This window comes from Tiliqua scincoides, chromosome 4 (genome assembly GCF_035046505.1).
Source record: "Tiliqua scincoides isolate rTilSci1 chromosome 4, rTilSci1.hap2, whole genome shotgun sequence".
NCBI classification, from domain to species: domain Eukaryota; kingdom Metazoa; phylum Chordata; class Lepidosauria; order Squamata; family Scincidae; genus Tiliqua; species Tiliqua scincoides.
Window position 1 is genome coordinate 172,224,737 of NC_089824.1, and position 21,903 is coordinate 172,246,639.

General features: G+C 41.6%; 2 protein-coding genes across 2 annotated transcripts in view; both read right to left on the reverse strand.

Annotated features, from left to right (window-relative positions):
• SPDEF (SAM pointed domain containing ETS transcription factor) overlaps positions 1-21,903 on the reverse strand; it is a 140,868-nt gene that overhangs the window by 102,747 nt on the left and 16,218 nt on the right. The window lies entirely within an intron of this gene.
• Positions 1-21,903, reverse strand: part of ILRUN (inflammation and lipid regulator with UBA-like and NBR1-like domains) — a 50,850-nt gene that overhangs the window by 12,558 nt on the left and 16,389 nt on the right. The window contains exons 2-4 of the mRNA XM_066623369.1: positions 11,757-11,911; positions 2,940-3,137; positions 1,020-1,348 (exon numbers count right to left, since the gene is read on the reverse strand). Of these exons, the coding sequence (XP_066479466.1) occupies positions 1,020-1,348; positions 2,940-3,137; positions 11,757-11,911 (682 nt within the window). The remainder of the gene's footprint in view (positions 1-1,019; positions 1,349-2,939; positions 3,138-11,756; positions 11,912-21,903) is intronic.

Genomic DNA, 21,903 nt, shown 5'->3' on the forward strand with positions numbered 1-21,903 from the left:
GAGCTTCCTGGAGAGATAAGACTCATCTTTTAGATTCCTTTTAACCAACCTTAGTAGTTTTCTAAAATATGCAACTGTACTGGAATCCCTGGACAATTTTTCATTCACATATGAGTTGATGGTGGTCACTATTTCTAAGTCTTTCAACAATGCACAAAATCTGGTGAGTGTTTAGGATTAAATTTTTTCTTTTCCTCTTACTGATTTTCTAAATGCTCCAAGACACAATCATCTTACATCTAGAAATGTTCTTTGTCATGGTATAAATTTACATGACCAATCTAAAGTAGTTGAAGCCCCAGATTCCTGTGGCCACAGATTACTATTGTACTATCTGCCTCAATTGTCTTCCTCCAACTCCAGTAACCTAATCACTTACTAACATAGTTTTGCCACTTATTTAAAACTTACACCATCTGACAAGAATACTGAATAACTTTAGATTTAGCCTGGCCGAAGTTGAAATACATAAAATAAGTTTTCTGTGATCACTGACAAGTGAGAACTGTTCTGATAAGTTTTTATAGATCTCATGTTTAAGGCAGAAGAAGTTTCACTGAAATCTAAACACACAAACAGATGAACCTAACAATTTAAAATAATGATTATGCAAAGTCAATGAAAACAAAGATTTTTTAAATGAGCCTATTCTATTAGGTGTTCTCTACTATCACATTTTAGCTGTCAAAACAGGCTAATATATTTTGAATATTTACTACACTTCCAATTTTGTACACTTTAAAAAGTAGTTTGCAGATTATTGCCTTCACAAATTCAGCATGCAGCATTCAAAGAAGGTTAGTTTAACAGAGCATTTAAAGCATCTGAATGTGGATGTAGTTTTGTTTGCTTTGAACTCAGAATGCAGGCCTGGGAAGGTGAACAGTCACACGCAGTCCTTTCTTAAGTGGATCAGACAAAGGCACAAGGGGGACTACACAGTCTGTAAGGATGAATTATCACAGTACAGGCCATGTACTCAGGACCTCCCCATTCTCTTGTTCCCCCAGGGCACCTACCTTACTGTATGTCACTACTGATAAGTTGTTCGAGTGACTGCTGGGGGAGAGATTTACAGAGTTTTGTGACAGTTCAGTCTGATCTTGTTCAATTTGGTCAGGAGCAGGCCCCCACGTGTTTTTGCTGATTGTGTCTAGCTCGGAACCCCCAGGGTCTTTTAAGTTGTTTTCGTCTGGTTGCCTGTTCTTCTGCGGAGAGGCGAACGGGTTAAAGTTTCCTTCTACCTTGCGATGTGGTTGCGTGTTGAACTCTGTTTCAAATGATGACAGCTGCTGCGTTACTCCTAAAAGTCCTCCAATTTCCACGCTGAGGATAACCCAGATGATGTCTGCAAAACAGAAACCAGGATCAAGCATAAGGTGTTATTCATTTTATCATTTAATTCCAATACCTTTCAAAAGGCATGCTTTTCAACTCGTGCAACAGCAAAATGCCAATATGATTACTTGCAACACGTATCTGGACCACATTTCCCAATCATGGGACCTTCAGTTCCCTACTGAAAGCCTCACAGAATGATGTAGCACTGAGAAATGTTGAGGTTAGAGAAATACTGCCACCTGCTGTTAACTATAATATTTATTCAAGTCCTTCTGTAATACGTATTTTCAAACATGGAAAGTTATTGCAATTTACATATATTTCATTTTGTCTCATCTTCTTGTTGAGAGAAACAGCCAAGTCTAGGCACACAAGTTGTTGACCATGCCAATAATCAAATACAGATAAACACAGGGATGAAAACAGAAAATCAAATTTCACAGTTGTGTGAGTTCACAAACTATATAAGGATCAGAAAAGTTTCCCATTCCCAACCCAACAGTGCAGTTAACAGGCATGCCAGGTTTTTGTTTTTTTGTTTTTAAAGACCATTACAAGCTCTATTCTTCTCATTGGAAATGCAGTCAGCATGACCACAATCCGCTGACAGACGATCATTCCGTAAATTTAACTTTTAATTTCAAATAATGTTAAAATTACATTCTTCTATACAGTATTCTCAACCTCAAACATTCTTTTGCAGATCAATTATTTCATTTTTTAATTTTAGTATCACCTGCAAAAACAGACTGCAAAGTGAATCAGCCATCGTGGGCATTTTCTAAAGACAGAAAAGGGGGTGCTTGTATTCAGAAAGATACAGAGAACCCACTTATATCAGATTACTCCAGGAGCTGGTGTCAAAGAACAGTAATACAGAATGCTAAAACTGAACAGGTGTTCCAAAGAACTTTCTATGTCCGAAGAAACATCTGATGTTTAACATGTCAATTTTCAGGCATCAAGTGGATGTGTCCAGGACTTGCACAACCTATAATCTAATTTGAGCTCCACATAATTTTTGTAAGTGTTTATTTTTCACAGTGAAAGGGAATTTTTCAGGGAGCATGATGTTTTCTCTACAAGAGGAGCATTCCCATAATAAAAGATAAAGTTCTGCTAAAAGATAAACACTCCCTATTGCTGTGAAATTACAACCACTCTCCCTCTTGGCAAAACAAACGACAAATAAAAACGCAGAAGTCAAGAGCTGCAGGCTGCCTCCTTTAAAGTGGCTATAGCAGCTGCAACAATATGCAGTGTGCGAGTTTCCCTCCCTGCTTGCCAAGAAAGGGATTGTGAAGCATGTACTGCTTTGAGTAGCCTTCTTTAAAACAGCAGTTGCCACCGTTGGTACATTTTCACTTCTGTTCATGTGCCTCCACAAAGACAGACTAAGTTGCAGGGACCTTTTGGCAAGGTGCAAAATGTTTCACAAAAAAGGAGCATCCATTTTGACTTAGCCCCAACAATACTGTTAATCAGGTAGCTGTTAACAGGCATTATTTTGACACTAACCAAATACCATATTCACGGTGGCACTGAAGACTCTGCAAACATTACAAATAAAGAGTATTAAAGAAGAAAGAGGCATTTACCTCCATAGTAGAGTCCTGTGGCAGTGCACATTCGCCACTGTCCTTGATACATTCCTGCAGTACTGGGGCTGCACATCTGAACACTGACATCTGCGATCTCCTGGGGCTCCAACGATCGGACCATCACCATGTTCACATGACCAAACTGGTCTCCCCCAACGTATTTAAGACAAACACCTGGAGGCCATGCTTCTGTCCCTGGGATTCAACAAAAGGAACATTAAAACATTTGTAAATTAATAGGCTACATTAATGCAAAAAAAAAAAAGCCAAATGGATTCAATAATTAGATACGACTATTAAAATTTGTGTTGCCTCACTCAGTAACCAGGGAAAAGTTAATCAAGGCATAGAAAAAGAACAGTTCTCTTGCACATTTATACTGTCATAGTGCAAGATGATTCCGAAGCACACTTACCAGCAACTCTGCTGTGCGTGTGCAAAAGCAACTCCCAGACCTATCATGAAGTGAAACACAAATCCAAGAAGGGAACATGTGTCTGTCGGATGGAGACTTTTTTGGCAGCAGAGGAATGTTTTTGTTATTGACCCCATAAATGTTAATATGTGGCAGAACCAAAAGCTTGGCTCCCTTGCTCCTGGAAAAAGCTGTTTGGATGTACATGTCTGAATTTACCCTTATGTTCAGAAGTACAACTGGATAAACAATATTTCTCCAAAGAACTTACATCAGCAGACTCAGAGTGATAATTTAAGAGTGTATAATAAGATTGCATGATGCTGGAATGCTTCACTCAGATCTCATTCAACTGCAAGCATAAACCATGATGGCAACTCTTTAGTTTTACTGTTACTAAGTCTGAAGGTCAAGTTTTCAAAAACAGAGATGGAACACTGGAGAACATCTGCTCAGTTACCACTATGGCAGCAGTTCCAAAACTGGCAACTCTCTTGATCTACTAAGCTACTGGCCACAACTCCCCATTAGGGCTACAATTCGAAATATTGTATAGGAGAGCGGGTTTTTCGCAAGGATTCTACTGGCTGGTTGCCATGGCTCACAGTTTGGGAACCATTGCACTAGAGTTTAGTTCAGAAGTAACATTCTGATTTTCTAAAAATATGGTTTGACTTTAGAAACATGCTGTAGATTTGCTATGGTTTGTGTTGATCTCCAAAACCATGGCTTAAAGTAGGTTTGTTAAACAATGGTTTTGAGTTAACTCTGGATAGCAGTTTCCCCAGTTTAGATGTAATGGCAAACTGACCTCCATTTCAACATACACTATCCATTACAATTGAGTTGAAAACAAATGCCCAATATTAGCTCAAAAATGGCTTTGTCAGCTACAAAAGGATCCTCATAATAGAAAGGACTTATCAGCAAGTTATTGAAAGACTTAACAGCCTTCATCCTGCTGATGGTACAAATTAAGTCATGATTGACCAAAAAGAGAAACTGGGTTACAGAATTACCATGCCAAGGCATTAATTTCACGCATACAGTGATTAAAAGATCTCCTAGCAATTTATTGTAGTAGCTGATGTGCTAGAAGATACTTCGAGTAACAATAGCCACTATGTGAGTTATTATGAGATAGATGACTGTATGAAGCTTCAAGATCATGCACTTTATTCTTATTTCTCACATTTTTTTAATACCACCCTTCTCCAAGGAACTCAGGGTGGGATACACAGCTCTTCCTCTCCTTTTGTCTTTGCAACAACTCTGTGAGGTAGGCAAGGATGAGAGATAGTGACTGGCCCAAGGTCACCCAGGAAGCTTTGTGTCTAAGTGGGGATTGGAACCTGGATCTTTAGCACCAGCATGCTTGTGTTAATGGCTTTAAAATAAAGTGATGAAATGACACAGGTAAGGAACAGCAAAGTTAGAATGTCATTATGTTCCAGTACATATATCTCTTCAGGGAAATAACACCTTTTAAAAACAAAAAACAAAAAAAACCCCTTTTTAAAATAGGTGGGCACATTAAAGACAGCTTTGCAAAAACATTCCATCACCACCTCCAACCTACTGTGCTTTTGTCTCCCCTTCGTACAGAAGAAAACTATTACGCAAAACAGTAACATTTTAAGATATTCAACTTATGAATGAATTTGTCAAACGAATCTGTAATGCCATCTTAAGTCAGAAGTATTTCTTTCCAACATTGTGAATGACCTGTTCACCAACTGGCTGAAGTAGAAAATAACTTGATCTTCAAGTCATAAAGAACCCTCCAAATAACTCTTGAACTGTTTCATTCATAACCAGAAATAACTCATTTAATCGAAGACTGTTCTAGTGCCTGTGATGAATCCTGTTTCTCTCCCCCCCCCCCCGCCCCTATTTTTGCTTATCTGCCTGTGTATTTGGACAGCTCAGAAGCTCCTATGCAAGTCTATCAGCCTAATAAGCTGCTGGAACATACTTTGCAAGTAGCCATTGTCCTTTGTTTGAATCTCCATTATCCACCCCTACATGGGTCTATGGGGAAATTCCTCTAAGTCTGGGGTACTGCAATTGACCTCTGCTTGGCAAGTGGGCAGCCAAATCTGCCCATATGAGTGAAGGACGTAGGAGGGAGTGATTCCACTCCTTCAGTCAGCTAACCTGATTATATCATCAATGTGAAGTTATAAATATCCCAGGCCACAGGAAGTGGGGGTTGTTCCCTGCCAGTCACCTGAGTGACTCATTTGTTGAGTGCTTAGAAAAGAGCAACAAAGAGAGTACTTTTTCAACCACGAGTACAATGACTGGGTATTCCTTGAGCAATATAAGCTAAGGACCACCTAGCCAAATTGTTATTAGGAACCTTTTGTTGCTTTGTCTGCTAAGTGACTCCAGCCTGCATGCAAACTTCCCAGGTTTAATTCAGCAAGGCATGGAGAGATTGTGGGCCTAGCGATTCAGTAGCAACCCAGCTCCATCAGCTGGGCATTAATGGTTATTGCATCAATTTGGTGAAAAAGTTCTCGATGCTTTGCAGTCAAGTTCAGGCATTTTTCATCTGCCTTGCTTGTACTTTTATTATTCACCTTTCTTTCCCACTCTGTTAAGTTCCTTTTTGTTTAGACTTTTAATAAACTAGTTACATTTTGACCCTTTGTGTTGTCCGTGTTCCCAGCTTATCCAGTGAATTGTCATGGCTCTTTGCCCTACAGACACTACTGAGGATCTGACTTTTAATAAGAACCCCTGGGGTTCAGTGTTCTCCTGAGAGAAGGGTTTTTTCCAGCCAGCCCTCCTCTGCCTGGTCGCTGTAGCGTGGGATGTTGGTAGCAGATACGAACTACCAAGGTCTTTACCCCCCATTCAGCTATTGCTCCAATAAAGGGAAAGCAGAGAGCAGGAAGGGGTGTGCACGTGCTAACAACTAGGAACTACTCCCCTTAGTCAGCCTGCCTTCTCCCATTCCTTCACACTGACATTAAAAGCTGTCGATTCACTTCTGCATTTATCTAGTAGGCAAATTTCATCTTGAAATTACGTCAGTCTTTTAATATGTGCAATTAACCTTGACCACAAACAGGTAAAATTATGACATCTTTCGCAGAGACCTGGAACTGAAGCTAAACTGGGTTGTCGCTAACATGTGGCAGGCATTTGGAGGAAGCAACAGAGATTTCAAAAATCTCAGAAAAGCAATGTCTAGTCCACACAGCAACCAGAAGTTTCTCTCTCCCACCCCACCTGCAAACACAACATCCAGGAATAGATGAGATTTAAGCTGGATTTGCTCGTTTTGTTTCTCCTATACATATTCACAAGCACAAGACTGGAAGCCATTTAATACCCCTTTTTCTATGACTGGTCAGGCACTAGCATATCTGAAATACTGCATGAGATTCTGACTGGGGATGGAAATTGTTCAGATAAGCTAAAAAACAACAGAGCCATTCGTTACTTTGTTCATCCATATGCATTCTAATTCTGGAACAAGTGTAGAGAGTGCAAGTGTATAGAAGTGCCTGAAAAGCTTCACTGATGTTGTTTTATTAAAATCTAAGCCAAAGGAATACCACAGTAGAGTTTTTTGTTATTCTGTAGAGCAGCCATGTATGCAATCAAAGCACTGATACATAAGTCAGCTATCCAGATGATATCCTGTCATTGCAATACCTGTTAGCAAAGTTATTTCCCTTGCATCAGATCTCATCTCCTTCTCATAATTACATCCCAGTAGATTAGTGCTAAACGTTTTTTATCTCGCCTCATTTCATTCCTTCTCAAAGTTTCATCATTGCTCTTAAGAGTTTTTTTAAAAATGAACACTGCAATACTGGCTATTTCAAGCTAACTGCTCTAAGAACCCCCTTGCCTTCAATTTCTGCACCCCACAAAAGGTGTTTTCAAAAGGAAACAGAGAAACAATATCTAGAGTATCCAACTCCCATTTTTATTTTACCCTCTTCATTCTGAAAAACAGAGGAGAAATTGTTTAAGTATAAATCGGTTCAACAACATTTCTTATATATTTGCCAAACAAGCTGCTTGTATTTCAACAGAAGAAAGTGTCAACTATGCCAGTTTCGAGCATGCATCGGAGTTCTAGAACAGCAGTCAAAACCTGTTAAGTCATTTCCTTGGTATAAAATTTGATGAAATACTTATGCAAATTAAAGCTACTACAACTGAAAAATTTATAGTTTAATAGAAGGTACTCCTGGAAGTTTAACATATATTTCTACAAAAGCCTGATTACCTTTCAGGTCTGACATTTCATTTCCAAAGTCTGCCACAAAAAATACAAAAGCAAATATACATCGCATTTACATTTTCAGCTTGCGACACATCAAAATTAAAGGTTTGGGGAAATCAGAATTCATAGGCTACCAGACTACTTAGATTTTCTGAGTAAAGGTTGCATCTGATCAGGCAATCAAACACAGGGAAAAAATTTAGCAAGCATGAGAGAATAGCTATAGTTAATAATGAAGTGTGGGGATTGGAGAGTGCCCAGAAAACTCAAAACTGACTGCATCTTACTCTCCTAGCCCCTACCAAACAAGATGATCTTGGACAGTGTGTTGTTAAACAAATCAAAATATATAGCTGAGGAAAATTTGAATTCTGGCATGATAAAGATAGAAAATGATTTAAGGCAATGGGATAAACATCAACTACCTTGATTAAGAAAACCGCAGTGTTAAAAATGAAGATGTTGCCTATATTTCTGGCACTACGCTGATGGATACCTCAACAAATTTTAAATACAATTGGAATCACAAAAGCCCATTGATGAAACTTCAAAAAGCAATTAAACCAGTGTTTCTCAAACTGTGGGTTGGGACCCAGATGGGTCCCCATTCATTTCAATATTTTATTTTTAATATATTAGACTTGATGCTACCATGGTATGTAACTGCATTTGGGGAAATGTCACAGATCTGTACTTTTAACAGGCTACTATGAACATGCTTTTAACAATGACAGTCAATGGGACTTACTCCTGGATAAGTGTGGGTAAGCCTAGGATTGTTAAAAATTTTCCTGCTTGATGATGTCACTTCTGGTCGTGACATCACTTCCAGTGGGTCCTGACAGATTCTCATTCTAAAAAGTGGGTCGCGGTGCTAAAGGAGTGAGAACCACTGAATTAAACAATATACAAAGGGGCCATCATAATCACAGATTCCATACCCGCAGATTCATTTATCGGGTCCATGGGTCTCTCTACGTGCAGCCCCTCTATTCCCCTAGCCTCTGGAGGGCTGTCTGAGACCAGTAGAGGCTGCACATGTCCATTTGCAGCTTCTGCTAAGTTCAGATTGAGCTTTGGAGCAAAAAAAGTCACTTCCAGTTTTTTCTTTAAGAGTTGTAGCTTCCCCGGGCCTCGTAATACCTTATACGGGGCTCCTGATACCTTTTACACATTTATCACTGGGACACACTTTTTGGAATAAGAATCTCTCAGGAGCCACCAGAATTGATGTCACGACCGGAAGTGACAGCATCAAGCAGGAAAATTTTTAACTATCCTAGGCTACAATCATACCCACACTTACCCAGAAGTAAGTCCCATTTACTGCCATTGTTAAAAGAATATACATAGTAGCTTGTTAAAAGTACAGGTCTGTAACATTTCCCCAAATGCAGTCACGTACCATGGGAGCATCAAGTCTAGTATATTAAAAAGAAAATATTGAAATGAGTGGGCAAGCCACCTGAAATTGGCTTGCGACCCACCTAGTGGGTCCGACCCACAGTCTGTGAAACACTATATGGCATTAAAAATGTCACTTTCAGTTTTTAGAAAAACTACCTCCGAAGGTTGGGGAGGGCATCCACCTCCAGAGGCTGGGGGGATACCAAACCTAGTATCCGCAATTTCACGTAACAAGAGAGTTCCGAAATGGAACCTCCACAGATACCAGGACATGCCTGTATATCAAAAACTGGGTTAGTAATCCCATGCACAACCAAGTCTAATCAGCTACATTAAATGTACTTTTACTATGGTGTAACTTTTACTATAGTGGAGGAGGATCCACTGTGGAAGGGAGAACAGTGAGATACGCTACCTTCCATATGGGTTTAGCCTAGTATATTTAAACAGGATCTATTAAGAATGAACAAAATAAGGTTGGATTTAACAAATTTAGTTGAGAAACAGAAACCAGTTCATTCCAGGTCTCTCTAGCTCTCTCAGCCTCAATTATCTTTGCACTGAATTATTATAAAGCATCATTTTCAGTTGATGGTATGGAAAGAATCTCCATAGTTTTAAGAATGTTATTAAAGACAATACAGTTCATTATCTTTGCACTGAATTATTATAAAGCATCATTTTCAGTTGATGGTATGGAAAGAATCTCCATAGTTTTAAGAATGTTATTAAAGACAATACAGTTCTATCATCTACAAAGACAATACAAGGGTATCCTATGAACATTTTCTATTCTACCTCCTCTAATACCTTCAAATCTGCACTTCAATTAATATGGTAAAAAGTCCATATGATATAGATAGGACATTAACTCCTTTTGAGTAACTACTGGATAATGCTTCATAGAAAAGAGTGCAGCTAAGTTTTATGGGATACTGACTGATCAAGAAAACGTTGACAGAAGTTTGAAGGAAAAATGGGAGAGATTAAAACTAGTATTAAAATTAAAGAGTGATCAAATATATGTATGGAAACACTGAACCATTTAGATTAACTCAAGGAAAAAATTAAGATACTATCAATGGTGCTATTCACTTGTGATAAAATGTCTCATAAAAATGTGTTGAAGATGTTAATATAAAGCAGTACTTTTGCCCATTCATGGTGGGATTGTAAAATAATAAAAACAATATTCAGAAATGTAAGTGACATTGTAAAAGAAATAGGGTATGAGACCTTGCTGACTCCAGAAAATGTTATGATTACCTAAACAGACCACAACATAAAAGATTAGTTCTGTGTATGCTTACTATTGCTAGAATATTGGTGACTAAGGCCTGATGACGCATACAACTCCAGGCAGTGGCAGTCCTGGCAGTTTTCTCACCAGTGGTCACTCACCCATTCGCCACCCAACCGACCCAGAAGTAACTGCGGTGATGTCATAGTCACCGCAATTACTTTCATTCCACTTCCTCCTCTGTTCCCCCTTTGGGAAAAAAGGGGGAGAAGGAGGCACCCCAGCGTTCAAAGGAGCCATTCGACCACTGCTAGTGGCACAGAAGGGCTCCAACAGGTTTTTCACACTGCTGGAAAGTGCCCAGGAGCATTTTAAAGGGGAGGAGAGGAGGGAGGCCCTCAGACGCAGTCAGGAACCACGCCTAGAGTTTTAAAGGGAAGAGAGGAGAATGGCTCTCACATCAGCATAAAACCACACTGACAGTGGCTATGCTCCTGCAGCCATTGTTGGCGCAGTTCCAACTGTGGAAAAAACCAGTGGCAGGAGAGCGGGTCGCAGTGCTGACACCCAGGTGCCTAAATACCTGGTGCCCCGGGGTATTTGCACCCCTTCCCCCCCGGGTATGCCACTGACTCCACACAATAAATACAGAGCGAAGGTACTTATGGAATGTAATGCTAATGCATGAAATAGCTGTGCTTAAATCCTTCCAAGAAAGGAAATATCTCACAGTTTAATTATTCATCACAGATAGACACCATTTTTAGAGTATTGCAACAAAGCGTTGCTTAGGCTATGTAACAAAAGAGTTTCGGTCTATTGTCTGAAGGGAGATGGAAACCAAGATATCAGTACAGAGGAAAGTTCCTCTCAATTTTATCTTATGTGGCATTCATTTTGTATGTATTAACATTAAGTATGTGTTCTCGGTTTCAGTAACTATCTATTAAACACGTAATGTTTTTCTTTTTCTCTTCACCGATACGTTTGTCCACTGCTTTATATGATCATTTATGACTTGAAATATTTGAATATGTTTATAGAAAAACAAGTTAAAAGAAGGCAGCAAGAAAGCTGAGGTCCATTTATTGCTCTGAACACCTTCAAAGCACAGGTCACAGTTGATCCACTGCTCCAATCTAGCTCCAAGGTCAGGATGACAGGGACTTGTATATAGCACACTACACTTTAAAACTGCAGAAATGATCTCCAGTCCTTTTCCAAGTACCTAGCTTGGAGAATAGTTATGCTTAGGGGGGGGGGGGGGGAACACTCACCAGGACATACATGTTTATGGAGCCCTTCATTACCATCCAACCAAATTAAAGGATTACACTTTCAGCCACTACTAGAAAAACAAGTGTCTGCCTAGCATTAATTGCTTCCAAGGAAGCACCTTTGAAAGATCTTCTCCTGAATAATCCGATAGAAAGCTGAGTTCCTGCTAATACTCACAAAACAATACAAAGACATATGCCAATGAGAGATATTTACACCATTCACCTGTGTTTTGTATCCTCCATGTTTTCGTAAACTGGGTATCAGGAGGGATGGACTCCCCTTCTCCTATGGTCACATCTTCAACAAAGGACATGGAGGGCACATTAATGTTTGGACTCTCAAAATCATAGTAGGCTCCAATGGCTGCCTGTAAGTTCCTGGAAAGAGGAAAAAAGGGTTCCCTTAATCACAGAGTTGTAGTGAGATAATCTTCCAAGGAAATACCTACATGCTCCAATGAAATCAAAGAGATTAATTCCTCAAAATTTTAAGAAAACTTTCGCTGCAACCTTATGCACATGTGACTGGGAGTAAGTCTGGGGAGTCTGCAACCCTTCCCAAACCTTGGAAAAGATGTAAAAAGAAAAAACCACTTCCAGTTTTCATCCTGAAACAGATTTTTTTTTCCTTTTTACAACATTTACAGCCTTGGGGAGGGCTGCAGAGAGAGTCACAGGCTCCCCAGACCCTCCACAGAGCCATAGTGACCCCCACGTAAGTTTAAAAAACCCTTCCCTGCCCACTGCAGTGAAGAACCATTCCCTGCAGCATTGCAATCACATTGTCCCGTCCCCCCATAGGAGGGACTTACAGGATTCCCAAAGTCCAAATAGGTCTACTATTATGGGGGCGGGTAAGAGAAGGATAACCAAATAACCAAAGACGAATCTTTGCCTTGGGCACCTTAATTTTAAGGGGAAAGCAGAGCTATACATTTTTAAAAATAAATTACAATAAACAAACAACCTTTGCTAATTGGGTAAGAGTGACTTTTTCAAGTGGGTGCTCCTCTTTTATTTAGCAGGGGGACAGTAACGGGCTCTCCTCACCCCAGCAGTGTCTTTTCTAGTGGCTGTCTGCTGGTGTTTTGCATCTTTTAGATTGTGAGCCCTTTTGGGACAGGGAGCCATTAGTTATTTGATTTTTTTCTGTAAACCGCTTTGTGAGCTTTTGTTGAAAAGTGGTATATAAATACTAATACTACTACTAATAATAATAAACTGTTGCAACTACTGGCCCAGGTGCCCTGGAACCAGAGTAGTCACCCGATTCTGTAGAAAACAGCAGCTGCACTTGGAACAGGACAGGGTTGGAAAGCAACTGACTCCAACGGAGGTGCATCTCTGAGCTCCTTAGCACCTCTTCTCTGTTGTGCTATGGCTGGAAATCTAAGGATGCGGCTATGTTATATATGGTAGTCATCTATAGGTAGATGGGTTTCATGCCCTCTTGATCTCTCTCTTCAAAGTTCTTTTCAACTTTCCCTTATGGTACTTGTTAACTATTGGACTGGTGCCAGTATTTAGCCTTAGATGAAGTCTAAGATGGACAGAGGTCTTCTCAGAGTTGGGTTGCTTTGGAATGCAGAAAGTGGGTGGTGAACTTCATCTAAGGTAGATGGGTGGGGCTTATCTCCCCATTCCTTTCATCTCAGAAACTGCATGTGAATTGCACATTTTACATATAGACAGAAAAATATTTCCCAACTTCTACATAACATCACATTTTTAGATGTTAGGCAACCAGATATTTAGGCAACAAACTTTTGTGCAGCACCGACTATTTTCTGAACAAGTATAAGGATTTATTTAAAACTTTCAGCTAATACAAATGCTTTGGTATAGGTACATCAGTCACTGAACAGAGACAAATATTTCATATCACTAGCTGCCTGCTGCTTCAACTGTATAAAGAAATAGATTTACATAGCTCACAATAGTGATGTGTCAAACTCCTGTACAATTCAGTTAAGGATGATATAGTTTAGCACTGAATTGTAATGCCTCCTTTCTGTTCTGACTAGACACAAAACCCACTATAGGTGAAAAACAGGATAGATACACAATTACTGCACAGTACCCCCCACTATACAACCACCTACCACTTTCTTCCACCTTATTAAAAATGTATGTACCTACATGCATAAATACTAATTAAACTACACTCACATGGAGATGACAGACACACAATGCATACTGGGAAACATCTCTCATTCCCCCAAATCCCCAAGACCATCCCCCCACCCCAACAGCTTGCAGTGTTTTTGTTTTCCATTTTGTAAATATGCTTCAAAGGGCAAAGGCTATTTGCGCACTGAGGCCCACTGCCAATTCTCTTCTCCTCCATGTGTCATATTTCATCACCCAGCTTCGCCACTTGGAAAAGTTTCAGTTGACTGTTCCAGTTAAAATCAAGCTGCAGGCAAAGAAAGCTGAGATGTGGATTTGCTACCTCATTCTCCTAATGTATTTTGTTTACTATCTACTGGAGGGACAAAATAAGAAAGCTACTTAGTTTCATTCTTGGACTTTTTCAGTAAGAATTAAATTTGCCATCAGAGGAGTTTACAAAAGAAAAAAACACTACCAAACTAGAGCAAAAAAGAGATCGTCACTCAGGGTCGGAATGACAAAGCAAATGCCTGACTGAAGTTCAACTAAGCAAATGCTATTTGCCACAAAGCTATTAAGGAGACGCCCACAGAGTCTGTATGATAGGAGCTTCAAACACAAGATAGCAGAGGTGGATACATTTGAACGCACAGTATGGTTAAAAGAATCACTAACAGATGAGACAGTGTTTTTCCTTAGCTCTGTTTAATAATATTAAAAAGAAATATTAGTGTCACCATCTACTTCAAGACTGTACTCTCTACCAGCAGACAGACTCGACACACATTTGAACCACCTGTCAATGAAATTCTAAGAGATCGGTAAAAGCCTTTCGGCCACTACACTGGCTACCAGTTTGATTCCAGGTCCAATTCAAAGTGCTAGTTTTGTCTTTTAAAGCCCTTTATGGATAGAGTTCAGGGTATCTAAGGGACTGCCTCCTTCCTTATAATGCTACCCGTCCTCTCAGATCATCAGAGGAGGCCTTCTAACTGTGCTGCCACTGGCAGAGGGGAAAGGGATGGCAAAAAGAAAAAGGGCCTTCTCGGTGGTGGCACACTGTTTTATGCATTATGATCATTGTTTTGATGCATCATTTTATAAGCCGCCTTGAGGGCCCTCAGCAGGGTGGAAAAGAAGGGTATAAATTTCTTAAATAAATAATAAAATCTAGCAGAAAAGTTTAGGTTTTCTAAAAACATGCAGGCACACACAGACGGACAAATTGCAACACCTTAGAAATCCATTACAGAATTTTTGCTGCGCATGACTACTCACAGAATCTGAGAATTTTGTCTCCTCCTTTCCACCTTATTATTAATACAAAAGACCCTACTGAAAATATGTTGTCACATATTTTGCTTTATCCAACATATTCACTTCAAAAAACTCCTTTATTATACTCCGGCTCTTGCTCAATGCACCATCAACAGCCTGTCAATTATGTGCAGGTACATCAAGCTTAAAAGTCTCCCTACAGAGAGTCCCTTCTTCAGCATAGTGTGCTTCCAGCAGCAGAATCATTAATTAATTGTGTGAATAATCAAGTGGGGGTGAGGAGGTGCAGCCTGAGAAAATGACAAATGATAAGAGGGAAAATAAAACACTGGCCAGGAGCCACAGGGTTGCATGCTAGTGTGCAAATTGCTTCCACACATAGGGTAAGGATGAAAGAAGAAAGAGTACAAGTGGGGCCTGCGTATTCACGGATTCTATATCCATGGTTCCAGCTGAACGCGAGTCCTTTGGACCTGCGTTGAGCCAGACTTGGCGCAGCCTAAGCCCCCCAGAAGTGACCAGAGCTGTGCTCCGGTCATCTCTGGAGGGCTTTCTGAAGCCCGCAGCGGTCACGCATGTCTGCCCACAGTCTCTGAGAGTTTCAGAATGGCCATTTCAGCAAAAATAAACCAAGTTTTTTGGTCATATAGAGCATTCTAAGGCCTGGAGAAGCCCTTCAGGAGGTTCCCTGGGCCTCAGAATGCGTTATTAGGGCAGAAAATGTCACACATGTCTGCCCACAGTCTCTGAGAGTTTCAGAATGGCCGTTTCAGCAAAAATAAACCAAGTTTTTTGGCCATATAAAGAATTCTCAGGCCTGGAGAAGCCCTTCAGGAGGTTCCCTGGACCTCAGAATGTGTTATTAGGGCAGAAAATGTCACTCTGGTTTTCCTCTGGAAACTGGAAACTGTGTGTTTTTTTTGGGGGGGGGGGGGCAAAATTGAAGCCTGCAGAGGCCACAGGCAGACAGGTGCAGCCTCTGCAGGCACCAGAAAGCCCTCCAGAGGTGACTGGAGCACAGCTCTGGCCACTTCCAGAGGGCTTAAAAGGTTCAAAACTGCAGATTTCATTATCTGCAATTTCTGGTATCCGCAGAGGGTCCGAGAACCGATCCCCCACAGACACCAAGATTACACCTATACATGCTATTTTTTCCTTTCAGCTGCAGTCTCTCAGACCACATCAAAAGTCACTACTGAGGATCCATTCAGGAACAAATTTTATATGCTTCATTCATATGGTTTATTCAGAGCACAGAATTCAGCAGTTCTTGTACAGACCTGACTACTGATCACCATGGGTTTAAAGACCAAGTCTTTCTATACTCCAGTCGTTTAATAGTGGGCCAAGAAGGCCCTCAAAATGGTGTAAAAGACATGACACAAACATATTAATGATTCATACTAACTTTGATATGTGCCATTTTCTAAACAGAAGCTCCAGTATATTCAGTACTGGCATTGCTCACTTAGTATAATACCTGTCTTGCACTAGATGCCACCTACATGCTGAGAAGCATGTGTGCATACAGTAGTAGATGCATGCCCTCCCTCTAAAAGCAAATAATCCTCTACTCATTTCTGAACCTCAAATCTGCATCACAAAACAAGAATACTGTTCCTTCCAAGAAGAAATGTATTCGAGTTCTGCCTATGATTAACAATATGAGGAATATCAGGAAGGAAGCCATATTCAAATTTTGATGTTTGAATATCTATATATAGAACACTTAAAACAGATTCGAGTGCACTTTGCAGGCTGCACAAGCACAACATACCTTGAGTCCCAAATCTCTCACACTTTTTAAAAATTTAAAATCAAATACTGCAGTCCTCACAGCATCAGAGAAAAATCTGAAGATGGTGCAAGCAATCATCAAACAAAGCAAGGTAACATTTATTAAATGTCCAGGTGGCAGATTGTGCCTGATAGCCTATAATTAAAATGAAACATTTCTTTTCATTTTGATAAATGCAGGGAACGCACATGCATGTCCTAACATGATGCTAGTTCCAAAACTGATGGCAAGATGCCTCAGATCCACAGGCTAGGGGAAAGCCACACTCCTGATTTATCTGAGCAATCCACCACCACCCCTTTACCAGGATGGCTCAAATGGAGATTTGTCTGCTCCAAAATTCTAATGAAGCAATCATAGGGTAGCACAGCAAATTCAACCTTGTAACCAAAGCCACCTCCTAGGAGCCTCCTGATTAAGAAAAAATAAGTTGTCAGCAAAACAAAAGAAGGCTCTCCAGCCTCTGCTGTTCTCACCAATTCTATGACTGTACTCAATCAAGAAGGCATGTAAATGAGCTGAGACCTCCTGAGTGCTCTGCAGAAGTGTGCAGAGAACTTCTCTGCAAAAGCGCTGGCCTCTGGGAAACCAAGTGCTTCGGGAACAAAGTGGAAGGTAAGGCACCACGAGTTTCGCATCTGTGCGAGGAGAAGGAGAAGGCAAGTGGACCTCTGAGTTTTGGAGGAGGAGAGGGAAGATCCCCTGAGTTGTGAAGAGGAGAGGAGGAAGAGAGGGAGAAGGTAAGTGCACTCTTTCTAACTCTGTCTTCTAACCTTAAATCAACCTTAGATCAACACTGAAATTTAGCTTTACCTTTAGCTTAGCTTTACCCCTAAGCTTTACCTAAGTTACCACCTAATCTAACCTGAGGGAGGGATTCTAAGGTCCAGCAAGTTGGGGCACAGGAGCTAGCTGAGGGCAACACAAATAAATACATAAGTGCGTACAGAGGTCTACTCTGAGCAGGAGCAGAGTCCTACTTGTGAATAAGAGCACAAGGTACAGGCACTTGGAAAAATAAATAAAACAGAGGAGGATAAAGTGAAAAGTAAGTTTTTCTACTTGGTTTAAATTAACCCTATACTCAACCCAAGTTAAACTTAATCTAAGTTAGAACATAATCTAAAGGTTCAGTAAATTAGGACACAGGATCTGAAAGAAAGAAAGAAAGAAAGAAAGAAAGAAAGAAAGAAAGAAAGAAAGAAAGAAAGAAAGAAAGAAAGAAAGAAAGAAAGAAAGAAAGAAAGAAAGAAAGAAAGGTGCACATTTAATAAAAGCAGGATTTTAGCAGGGCTAAACAGGATTTAAACCTTAGTGTGTAAGTTCTGCCAAACCAAAAAACTCTTAAACCAGTGCAGTTTAAACTCAAATAAAAAACCAGCTTGAGGTTAAAAAACAGTCCAGCCTCAGAGAACTGAAGTAGGAGGGTAAGAACCTAGGAAGGGCCCGTTCCTACACAGCCAGGGCAATTTAGCATAGTCATTGTCCTTTAGGTCATAGCACTTGACCTTTACAAGTTGATAAGAGCCCCATTTGGCAAATCCAAGCACCCCATTCAGGGAAATTGCACCTGGGAAGACCAGCCCCTTTTCAATCAGCAAGGAGGGAGGGAGGAAGAGCTAGTTAGGAGTATAAAGCTAGTGCCTGCCACTGCGTGAGCCTCTCTGCAGAGGCGCGCTTGGCCTCTGGGAAACCCAGTGCCTCGGGAACAAAGTGCTAGGTAAGGCACCTCGAGTTTAGCATCTGTGCGAGTTCAGCAGCAGGGCGAGGAAGCCAGGCCCCCAGATATCGCCCTTCTCTTCCCTTGAGAAGAGGGCTGCTAACCAGTGTAGGGTTTTTAACTACCCCTAAACAAAAACAAACAAAATAAAAAAGGCTATACAGTCAGACAGGCAGCAGCAGGGTGGGGGCTATCCAGTGTTTTGCATCAAGTGCAACATGTATGACTATATGGCCTCTGGGGCATAAGTCATGGGTGTGTCCTCAATGCAAGGAGCTCCAGGGACTCAGGGAATGCATGTGCTCCCTTGAAGCCTTGGTTGCCAACCTGGAGAAGCAGAGGAGGACCATGGGGAGACTTCCGGGGACGATCAGGCTTCGTCCCAACCTCAGGCGTGCAGCTCCTCAGCTGCCCGGGTGGGAAGTCTCGGGGCTGGAGGATGTCATCCTGGAGGGGAGGGAAACAATCCCCATGGGGGGACCCCTGCTCCAAGGGACGGGCCCGCATCCAAACGCACTCAGGATACTCCTCAGCGGGAGGGTGGTCGGGGGCTTCTTGTAGTGGGGGATTCAATTATTAGAAACATAAAGGGGGGTTTGTGACGGATGTGAGGATGGCGACTTGCCTGCCTGCTGCGAAGGTTGCGGACATCACTTGTCGTCTAGACAGGCTGGTAGACAGTGCTGGGGAAGAGGTAGCAGTTGTGGTGCAAGTGTAGCCAGGATGTCCTGGAGGCCAAATTTAGGCTATTAGGTAGGAAGCTGAAAGCCAGGACCTCAAAGGTAGCATTCTCTGAAGTGCTACCTGTTCCATGCGCAGGGCCAGCTAGGCAGGTGGAGATCAGGGGTCTCCATGTGTGGATGAGACGGTGGTGTAGGGAGGAGGAGTTTAGATTCGTTAGGCACTGGGCAACGTTTTGGGACAAGCAGGGCCTGTATAAGAGGGACGGGCTTCACTTGAACCAGAATGGAACCAGACTGCTGGTGCATAACATTAAAAAGGTGGCAGAGCAGCTTTTAAACTGCCCTGGGGGAAGGCCGACAGGAGCTGAGGGGCATCCGGTTCAGGACTCCTCATCCCTATGGGATGAGGATGGGGAGGTTAGAGAACAACAAGGCAAAGACAGAGTATGAGAAGAAACTGGGAATGGTAGCATGATGGGATGTGATAGACGGTTTGGCACAATGAGAGGATTCAGGGATAAAGGAGCTAATATGCAGCCCATCCTGGGGCATTCCATGTACAAATGCTTTTATGCAAATACCCAAAGTCTCTGAGCAAAGATGGGAGAACTGAAATGTCTGGTGACAAGAGAAAACATTGACATAGTGGGCATAACAGAAACCTGGTGGAATGCGGAGAATCCGTGGGATACCGCAATCCCGGGCTATAAACTCTACAGGAGGGACAGGGAGGGGCATGTTGGAAGTGGGGTGGCCGTTTATGTTAAGGAAGGGATAAAATCCAACAAAGTAGAGACTGAAGGTGGGTCTGACTCCACAGAATCTCTGTGGGTTAAATTACCAGGCCTGAGGAGTGATGTAATACTGGGGGCGTACTATCGTTCTCCAGACTAGAAACCGGAAGGGGACCTTGAAATTAGGAAACAAATCAGGGAGGTGACAAGGAGGGAAAGGTTGTAATCATGGGGGACTTCAATTATCCTCGTATTAACTGGGTCAATTTGTGTTCTGGTCACGAAAAGGAGACCAGATTCCGGTGCAAGGGAGGGCACCAGGATGCAGGTCTCTTGTTATCTGGTGTACTCCCTGGGGCATTTGGTGGGCCGCTGTGAGATACAGGAAGCTGGACTAGATGGGCCTATGGCCTGATCCAGTGGGACTGTTCTTATGTTCTTATGAACTAGCTACTGTACCCTCAGCTAGGAGCACAGACAGAAGACAGTACCTATCAAGAACCTTAAGCTAACAAAAAAAGATCTGAGTTCACCCCAGAAAAGTTTCCATAGGCAGACGTGGGTAAAAAAATAAAAACATTACACTGCTTACTGTACTTCTCATTTTTGTTTTAAAAAACCCTAAAATCTGAAAAAAATTATTTGGTTTTTATTTATTACTTAATGGGGAGTGCATGAGTACTTCATCTGCAGCTGTGACTGTCGCTTCCTCTGCTGTCACTATACTACCAACCTAGTACAGTTTTAAAGTGATTATAATTTGTAATTATAATGTAAACTATGAATAAAAACAGATAACACCACTTTCTGCACTTCTATCTTTGGAAAAAACAAAACTGTTTCACCCACCTCTACCCATAGGATTCTAAGGGGGGGGGACAACAAAAAAAACCTGGATCACTAGACCTTCCATGTCTTTTGCCTTCAGTTTAATTCTGCCTTACTGTCGGTCTGTCATGCATTTGATTCTCGGTGCTGTGTGAAGCCACCTCCATTCCAGACACAATTCAAAGAGTACCATGAGAGCCAGTACCCAGGAATGGTAACCTCCACTTTCTCCTCTTTTCTAGCTCCACTTCTCTCCCAGAGTCTAACTGAGGCTTCTCCGCCAGCACAGGCCAGACAGCCAACATTTGTAAGCCATCTCTCCAAGTGTTCCTTCTCACTGGGAAATCAGCTCCAGGTTTTTTGCCCGGCTTCCCTCCCTCCAATGAATTCAGGCTACTGCCTGGTTTTTAGGGGCAGCTTTCAAGCCCTATTTCCACTTCTGTACTTGCTTAGATCAGGAGAAAATGCCTGATTTGGGAACCCTTGCCCCATAACTCCTGCAGTACACTGCATTCAATTCGATATGGACTGGTAACCTTGATCTTTGGCAAGGCCTTGTCACTGATCCTTAACCCCTACACTATTTTTCATTGTTTCATCAAACTGAGAACACACTTAGTGCTTGAGATTTTCCTCTTTTTTGTGCAAGCATGCAAGTGAATTAACCAATTCTATTTTTCAACTGTTTTAGGGAAGCCTAGGAATGGTCCCTGGCCTCCAAGTACACCCATAATCATCACCACAACCACCCCCAAAATAAGTCTCCAACAGTGGTTGAGGTAGTAATTGTATGATTCTGGTGAGTGGTAGGAAAGACAGGCTCACCTACCACAAGGGGCTGAAGGTGCCCACGAGGAGCTCACTCATTGCCTGTAGATCTTGGTTCAGGCTACAGAGAACTACTCTCTAACCCGGTGATTTTCAGCCTTTTTCATCTCATGGCACACCAACAAGGTACTAAAATTGTCAAGGCACATCATCAGTTTATTGACAATAGATAAGGCAAACCAAGCTGTTGGTGGGGGGCTCACATCCCCCAATGGCCCTACTAATAAATGACCCTCCCCAAACTCCCATGGCACAGTGGTTGAAAATGGCTGCTCTAGCCACAGCCACTTGCAGTGATATGAAACACAGGAACATTCTCCCTTCTTTTTTCATTTCATTCCTCAACTTCCCTCCCTTTTTCTTCAGTTCCTACACCCTAAAAGCCCCAC